The sequence below is a fragment of the Borostomias antarcticus genome (assembly GCF_949987555.1).
Source record: "Borostomias antarcticus genome assembly, chromosome: 4".
NCBI classification, from domain to species: domain Eukaryota; kingdom Metazoa; phylum Chordata; class Actinopteri; order Stomiiformes; family Stomiidae; genus Borostomias; species Borostomias antarcticus.
In genome coordinates this window covers 14,276,773-14,285,571 of record NC_140237.1, presented here as the reverse complement: position 1 = coordinate 14,285,571, position 8,799 = coordinate 14,276,773, and the positions used below count along the sequence as shown (strand labels likewise).

The window sequence follows — 8,799 nt, the reverse complement described above, 5'->3', positions numbered from 1 at the left end:
GAGACCCTACAGGAGGAGGAGACCCTCCCCTCCAGGAGCCCACATCTCCAGATGTGCCAGTCCTGTGTGAAAATGTCACGTTGACGAGGAGGCAATGAAGCAGGTCCGTGTGAATGGGACACGCACATAAATAAGACCAGCGGATTCTCCAGCAACTAGCCGGCCTCGCCCTGCCAACGGAGAAAGACCACAGTGTGTTCATCGGCCCAGTCAAGACAACCTCCCGCCCCGGTGGGAAGAGGCCTAGGGGAGAGAGGACTCAGCTTTATTGCCCCCTAAATGTGAAAGGATCCAGAAACACAGCAGGGCAGATCGTGAAACTAGAGGGGAGTTAAAGGAGGGCGCACCCTTGATATGACCCTATATACACCCTTGATTTATATACCCTATGTACACCCTTGATGTATATACCCTATGTACATCCTTGATCAGTGGTAGAGTGGGTCGTCCAATGATCGTAGGGTCGGCCGTTCGAATCCTGCCTCCTGTCCACATGTAGAAGTGTCCTTGGGCAATACACTGAACCCCAAATTGCTCCCAATGAGCAGGCTAGCACCTTGCATGGCAGCTGCTGTGAATGTGTGTGTGAATGAGTGAATGAGAGGCCATTGTAAAGTGCTTAGGATAAAAGCGCTATATAAGTGTAGTCCATTTACTATTTACCATTTACTATTTACCATGAATCTTGAATCATGGATGTTTACAGCATTACAGATGTCATGAAGTTGTGTATTTCCTAATAGTATTGAATATTATGAATCATTTGGTTAAATGACATGCATGTTTGAGAAATAAACTGTACAGTAGAACCTAAAAGAGGCATATTTTATTGTCATATTTATCATAAAACAACATATAATAAGTCATTTTTAATGCAGTAATTTTCCAGTTTCTGCACCTCTACAACAAAAACCACATAACAAACATTAAAGTAAAGAGCAATTAAAATAGATTTTAAAAAAGGTACAATTGTTTTAAAGCTGGAGCAGTGAACTTTTTTTTTTTGTAGTTCACAAAACCGAAATAAAAAGCTTATAGGGAAAAGCTTGTCACAAAATCCAAACTAAAGTAAAATGACAGTGTAAAACAGGCTGTAGAAAAAACTGATAGTTGAATAATGCCGGAAAAGCCCATCAACACTTTACAAGACACCTCTGGTATGGATATTTGCTTAATTCAATGTCATATTTATTTCAATGCATTTACTTAATAGAAGATATTCTCGAAAAACTCTTGCTTAAGAGTGTCACAGTGCAACTTATCATGTAAGACGCAAGCAAGCTACTGTTTGTTGTTTTTTGACAGGCATATGCACTGTATCAGGTCATTGATCAGGGCATGCTGATATTGTCTAGTCTGTAAACACAATCCCACATTATGATGGACAAGAAGACTAACACACAAGGGCAAACCACACTCTCCATCCCACATGCCAGTCAACCCAAATCACCACAACACACACGTGCGCGCGCGCACACACAAACACACACACACACAACCATTTCTAACCATTTCATCGTGCCCCTGCCTATAGAGCATAATGGGGCAGCCTTGGGTTAGGGGTCAAAGTTCAGGGTTTGGTCCAGACCTAAGTGCTGTAGAACCGAGCTCACCAACCAGAGCTCCTCTTCCTGAACTTTCAGAGAGGGGGGAATATTGAATATCGGTCGCCATGACGGTTGGCCCTCTACTTGGCCTTGGTCTTCTCCTCGTACGTGCCGGCGTTCTTGTAGGCTCCCACGTAGCCTGTTTTCTCAACCAGCTCCTCGCGTCCGCCCTTGCCTCTCCCCTTGCCCGTCTCGTCGAAGCGCTCCTTGTGAGAGCCGGTGTACTTGGACGTGTCCGTCAGTCGGTCCACAGCTGCGGTCTTGGCCACTTTCTGTGGGAATCAGGAAGAACAGGAACATTGTGTTTGTCACAGTAGATTCTCACAATGGGCTGTGGCTCGTGATCTAATTCCCTAGTGCCCCCAAGTGTTAATATTTAGCAGTGTTCTTCTATCATTACCGGACTTGTAATGTGTAACTGTCTAGCCTCGTGAGACAATCCTGCTTGCAAGCTCTCATTCTGTGTGTCTTCTCTGGCTACTCTCACAGATCACGATTAGTGACACAAACCATCTGGCGGGTCAGGTTTGCAACTGTCTGATGATCGTACCAATTGCAGTCAATAATTGACTTTCGGTCAAAACATCAGTGATGAATTCATAGAACAGTTTGCTTTGATAAATCTTGGTGAAGGGAAAGTTCTTTTCACGAACACACCCGCACTCAAAGACAAAGACGAATTATTCTCAGTGTACTGTAGATCATGAGTGCAGACAGACAGATTTAACTAATGCCTGGTGATGGATCACAGTTTCAGTGAGAAGAAGGTACTACATCAACTCCCCCACCAGTCCTTTCATTCAGCAGAATTATAGAGCCGCCTCCGGGCAAATCCCTTACTTCTCCGCCCCATGCCGTAACCGTGGCTTCCATCCAGTCAAAATCGGTTAATTGTGACCCACAATGCACTCTAAACATTTGGAAGCAAACTCTGTGCATTTATCAAGACAGTAATTGCTCCCTGCCGCCGCACAGATGAAGCCAGACTCTTATTTTGCCAATGATGTCATCAAAATTAGCAGGCTTTGACAGAGTGGAGCATCGGAGCCGATTGGATATAGGGAGAGAAGCTTCAATGTGAACAAGACTCTCAACTCTTCCCACATATTGTATGCCCACATGTTTATATAGTATACAATTAATGTGAGTTTGCTAAGTGTTTGATATACAGCACACTTATTCAAGCCCCATCTCTGTCTTGGTCAGAACAGTGACAGAACTGTGATATGGCTTACTGCATGAAATAGCCTGTCGCAGTGCAGTGTCAAATACAGATGAGATATCCCGTTAACGTTTTTGCTGATATCTGTATGTTATCGTTTAGTGCATGATGAATAACAGTCCTACAGTAAGCCATTGTATACAAAGGGAGTTGACTCACTGTAGTTGTTTTGGTGTGTAGCACTCTGTTGCTATCTTACCGTGACTCCTACATTGGTGGGCTCCTTGCCCTCAATGAGCTTGTGGATAGACTTCAGGGCCTCCTCTTTGCCCTGACCTTTGAACCTCTTCGGGGCCAGCTCCTCCAAAGCCTTCTGGAACTCCTCATAAGTGATGACTCGAGACGTCTTCGCTCTGCCCAGTTAAAAACAACCATGGAAGAACATAGTTCTCATTCAAGCCCTCTTTGTGGACAGATATCAGTTCTTATTCAAGCCCTCTTTGTGGACAGATATCACATACATGTATTTATTGAAATTCACCAACTGCCCAACTGCAGCTGAGAAGATTTTAAATTGCCAATGATTTCAGATTCACATAAAAGGTGTAAAGTACTGGTATTATTGAGTAGTAGTTTTAATGTGAATTGTAGAGGGTTTTACAGATGTCCTGGAAACTCACTTGACTTTAGTGAAGACGATGTCCACATCAGTGCCGGTGACGTTCTTTCCGTCGGTGATCTTGCAGTCCTTGCACAGCTTGGCCCAGTTCTTGCCGTTCATCTCCTTGCCTGTGGCCTTGGTGTCCCCGTGGATGGCGAACTTCTTAAAGGAGAACATCAACTGTTCCATGTCTGCACTCTCCGCCATCTTGGAAAATGTCTATAATTCAAGAGAGAAGAACACACACACACACACACACAGTATGAGAAGAACACACACTGTAGGAGAAATGCACACAGTGATGTCACCGAGATCGAATTAGAAATATGTCAGATATCGCTATCAGCCAAAGTGTTGTGTCTTATCATACATGTCATCTAAACTTTACAAACTTTTAGTATTGTGAGTATTGTGGTTGACAGACTACTTCAGAGATGAATTCGTCCTCATATGAAAACGGTGCAGGAAACTGTATTATATGTTCTCTATATCAGGATTTCTCTTCCCGTCCATTCCCTGCAGAAGTGTGGGTGGTTGTGTGTGTGTGTGTGTGTGTGTGTGTGCACCCAGATTCCATACAGCAGTTCTTTTACAGGCCTATAACTCCAGCCTTGGAGGTTCACATGTTTTTACACAGCTAATGAATAAGACGCCAATCAAAGCCGTGTCCAAGAGTAACACGTTACAGGCCTCTCTCCTCACACAGGGCAACTTCCCGGGTTCCTGGTTCTGAACACAGCCCAGTAGATTTGATCTTCCCGGGTTCCTGGTTCTGAACACAGCCCAGTAGATTTGATCTTCCCGGGTTCCTGGTTCTGAACACAGCCCAGTAGATTTGATCTTCCCGGGTTCCTGGTTCTGAACACAGCCCAGTAGATTTGATCTTCCCGGGTTCCTGGTTCTGAACACAGCCCAGTAGATTTGATCTTCCCGGGTTCCTGGTTCTGAACACGGCCCAGTAGATTTGACCCTTTCCTCTCCCTCCACTGTCTCTCATGACTGGACCAGGGTTTGTCCTGGACAGTAAGGTTTGAGATTTGGACACTCAGACCGTCCATGTTCATTCCAACCGATCCAATGAGACTGAGACATTCCTAGTAAGTATTAGTATTAGTAGTATTAGTATTAGTATTAGTATTATTATTAGTATTAGTATTAGTATTAGTATTAGTATTAGTATTAGTATTAGTAGTATTAGTATTAGTAGTATTAGGTATTACTCTAACAGATGAGATATGACATCCGGAGACTACATCTGACTCGGGAGATACTGTGAACACCACAGAAGGGCTAAAGTTTGAAAGGGGGGTACACTTTGAGAAGGAAGGACGTCTTGTAGTTCCAGTATGTTTATTCACCAGGGAGAGGGTTTTCTAGAAGTAGGGCAGGGTCAACAAGTTGATGAGAAAATGGTTGAGCCCTCCACTCCAAACATGGCAATTTGTGTGTGTGTGTGTGTGTGTGCGCGTGTGTGTGTGTGCTTGTGTGTGAGTGTGTCGTAGGGGTGTGAGACATGACCTCACTCACTCCGGGCCTCAAACTCGCGATTACACACGCAGTGATGCAATCCCTAACCTCGGTTGTCATGGTCACCCATCCCCCTATGCCCTCAAAAAGAGATGAGTTTGGTTCTTGCCCCACCGTGAAGCAGCCATTAGAGTTGAGGTAACGTTGCCTCATCATCAGCTGCAGTTGTAGTTGTTATGATAGCTTACAGTGATGGGAGCAGGGAGATTTGGGTATTTTAACTTGACTGGTTCATTGTTGGTCTCAGTTACGGCCTCAGTTGTGAAGTTTCACCATGAAAAGGAAACCGATGAGGAGGTGTGGCTCTAGCAGTGGGTGGCCTTGGACACGATCCAGTCCAGGTGGGAAGCGCTCACTTCCACCATCTGTACTCGTTCCTCTCCTCATACTGGTTGTGTGTGTGTGTGTGTGCGTGTGTGCGTGTGTGCGTGTGTGTGCGTGTGTGTGTGTGTGTTGTGTTGTCATGTGCCATTCTGTAAGTGCTGAGTAAAGAAGCTATCTGATTAATTGTGTGTGTGTGTGTTCACAAGCTCTACTGACATGCATCACGCGTGTGTGTGTGTGTGTGTGTGATGAACTGTACTTCTGTATGAGCTGCTGTGTGGGTGTGTGTGAGCTGAGCAGGGCTGGACAGAGCAGCTTAGCTTAGCCTCCTGGTCAGAGCACAAGGAGAAGAAAGAGCACATTGTGTGCGTGTGCGTGTGCGTGTGTGTGTGTGTGTGTGTGTGTGCGTGCGTGCGTGTGTGATTCCACCACTCACTGATGCTTTCACAGTGGGTCTATTTGTTACCTATCATAAGAAAAACATGTTGCACACTCTGGCGATACCTTTTCCTTTCCTTACCCTCTCCACTTCAACACAACAGTCCAATTTGGAGGGGAAGTTCACAACAATTACACAGTTTAGATGACCTGTCTATTAGGAAATAACAGCAGGAAAAATTCACTCCCTCACCGGACACACCATGACATTAGCTAAGCTTCCACAGTATAAACGTCACACACACCCATGCACCAAAACTCAAAATACTATTCCACATTCAACCAACCTACTTCAAAAACAGCTTAGGTTCATTGGTTATAACCAGCTGGATACGGATACGGTAACCGAAAGTATTTGAAACTGATGTCCACACTGACACTATAATACAACCAAGACCTGTGACACTGATGCACGTTCATGCTCTGACAGTACATGGGCCCAGTCTCTAACGTTACATGGCCCAGTCTCTAACGTTACATGGCCCAGTCTCTAACGTTACATGGCCCAGTCTCTAACGTTACATGGCCCAGTCTCTGACGTTACATGGCCCAGTCTCTGACGTTACATGGCCCAGTCTCTGACGTTACATGGCCCAGTCTCTGACGTTACATGGCCCAGTCTCTAACGTTACATGGCCCAGTCTCTAACGTTACATGGTCCAGTCTCTAACGTTACATGGCCCAGTCTCTGACGTTACATGGCCCAGTCTCTAACGTTACATGGCCCAGTCTCTAACGTTACATGGCCCAGTCTCTAACGTTACATGGTCCAGTCTCTAACGTTACATGGCCCAGTCTCTAACGTTACATGGTCCAGTCTCTAACGTTACATGGCCCAGTCTCTGACGTTACATGGTCCAGTCTCTAACGTTACATGGTCCAGTCTCTAACGTTACATGGTCCAGTCTCTAACGTTACATGGCCCAGTCTCTAACGTTACATGGCCCAGTCTCTAACATTACATGGCCCAGTCTCTGACGTTACATGGCCCAGTCTCTAACGTTACATGGTCCAGTCTCTAACGTTACATGGCCCAGTCTCTAACGTTACATGGTCCAGTCTCTAACGTTACATGGCCCAGTCTCTAACGTTACATGGTCCAGTCTCTAACGTTACATGGCCCAGTCTCTGACGTTACATGGTCCAGTCTCTAACGTTACATGGCTCAGTCTCTAACGTTACATGGTCCAGTCTCTAACGTTACATGGCCCAGTCTCTAACGTTACATGGCTCAGTCTCTAACGTTACATGGCCCAGTCTCTAACGTTACATGGCCCAGTCTCTAACATTACATGGTCCAGTCTCTAACGTTACATGGTCCAGTCTCTAATGTTACATGGCCCAGTCTCTGTCGTTACATGGCCCAGTCTCTAACGTTACATGGCCCAGTCTCTGTCGTTACATGGCCCAGTCTCAGGACTGTGTTCTGCGTGCCCTGCAGGGCACAGTAGACTACATCCATGTGTGTGTGTGTCTGTGGGGAAGATGTCTCGCTGGTTTTAGCTGCAGATTTCTAGTGTCGGAGGGTTTGGCTGCGGGCTGAGGAGCACCAGACTTGAACCGGGGAGGCCCATGTGTGTGTGAACCAGAGCGTGACGCTGGCGGCTCGGTCAGGAATGCTCTCTCTCACACACACACACACACACACACACACGGACGGACACACACACACGGACACAGTCCAGGGGTAGACCTGAGGTGTCAGAAAACACGTGTGACGAAGATGGGCCAGCAACCCTGAAATTATGGGCAGATTACCCTCAAAGCAGTTTGTGTTCTGCCTGAGAGCCTGCGCTGTCTGGGGCGGTTCTGGGGCGGTTCGGGGTTACTCCTGGATTTCATCACTACTGCCGAGAGCCGAGACTCTGGCAATGTCTCTAGGGCTGTTAAGTACATGCATACTGTATTTCCGCAGAGCTGTAGAATCAGGCCTAGACGTGTTTTTCATTGACCTAACTTGGTCTTAAGTGATTAGTTGTGGCTAAGTGCTAATTCTAACCCTTTACTGGAGTCTGGTGCTGCATTAATTGTGCAGCTCTGCTCTAATAGAGGAGGATAAATCTGTGGTAAAGGCAAAGTTCGCACATTTTCTTGAGTTGGTGAAGATGTCTGTTGAATTCAGGATTGGGACTTTGATAAATGATGTCCCTATTAGGTCTTGTTTGCTATGCTGTTATCAGAAGATCAAGCGATCTCGCACAGAGGCACTACTGTTGACAGTGTCAAATCAATGACACTGGCTTTATGGATAAATCAAACAATCATGGAAACCAGTGGCTGGATGTGGACACTACACTTTTTTTTTTACTGTTTACTTTTAACAGATATACAAATGGTGCCTTTAGTTAATTTCCCAGTAGCACATTTTCTCCCAATATAACAAATACCTATCACACCTTTTAGTGACATATTTGAACATGGAAAGGAAAAGTGATGTATTCTGAGCCGGTGTATATTTTGCTAGGAGAGTGTATGAGTAATATGCACACACATGGGTATGTTGTTATTCACACAGCTACAGTATTCATGCACGGCTATTCATAACCCGAACCACCAATGTGCAAGCCTGCAAATAAAACCATGCATGGAACCGTTTCAAAATAAGTAAGCATATATCAGCATGCATCTCAGACATATGATCACTATTTGAATCTGTATTGGAATCAGTATGCATGTTTGTCCCCATTCCTGAATTGACACAGCTAAAGCAATGCTATGCTGTTGCACAGGCAGTATCAAAATACACGCAAGAAGTCACTTCTCACCTCCGTACAGTATTAAAATAGCAGTGACCTTTTGCATTATTGCAGCATGCAATGATACGACTTGTTATGAATGTCACTGTTACCAGTAGTGTGCTATGCACTTTGGGGACAGAAATCATGCATGCCATGTGAGGTGTGTGTAGGGTCAGCAAGGAACGTGTTACACACAGAATGAGTCACACACACTAACACACACACACACACACATGCACAAACTAACCCCGCACTACACACACCCAGCACAACAGCAGCAGTGTCCCTGACAGCTGAAAAGCATCCACCATCCGGCAGCAGCCTCCTTACCTGTGTCTAACT

General features: G+C 45.5%; 1 protein-coding gene across 1 annotated transcript; it reads right to left on the bottom strand.

Moving 5' to 3' along the window:
• Positions 1 to 1,687: 1,687 nt before the first annotated feature.
• On the bottom strand, positions 1,688 to 3,637 carry tppp3 (tubulin polymerization-promoting protein family member 3; the record flags this gene model as incomplete). Its single annotated transcript, XM_084436589.1, has 3 exons — positions 1,688 to 1,879; positions 3,029 to 3,182; positions 3,450 to 3,637. The coding sequence occupies 3 exons, from the start codon at positions 3,635 to 3,637 to the stop codon at positions 1,688 to 1,690; spliced, it is 534 nt and encodes a 177-aa protein (XP_084292715.1).
• Positions 3,638 to 8,799: the final 5,162 nt, after the last annotated feature.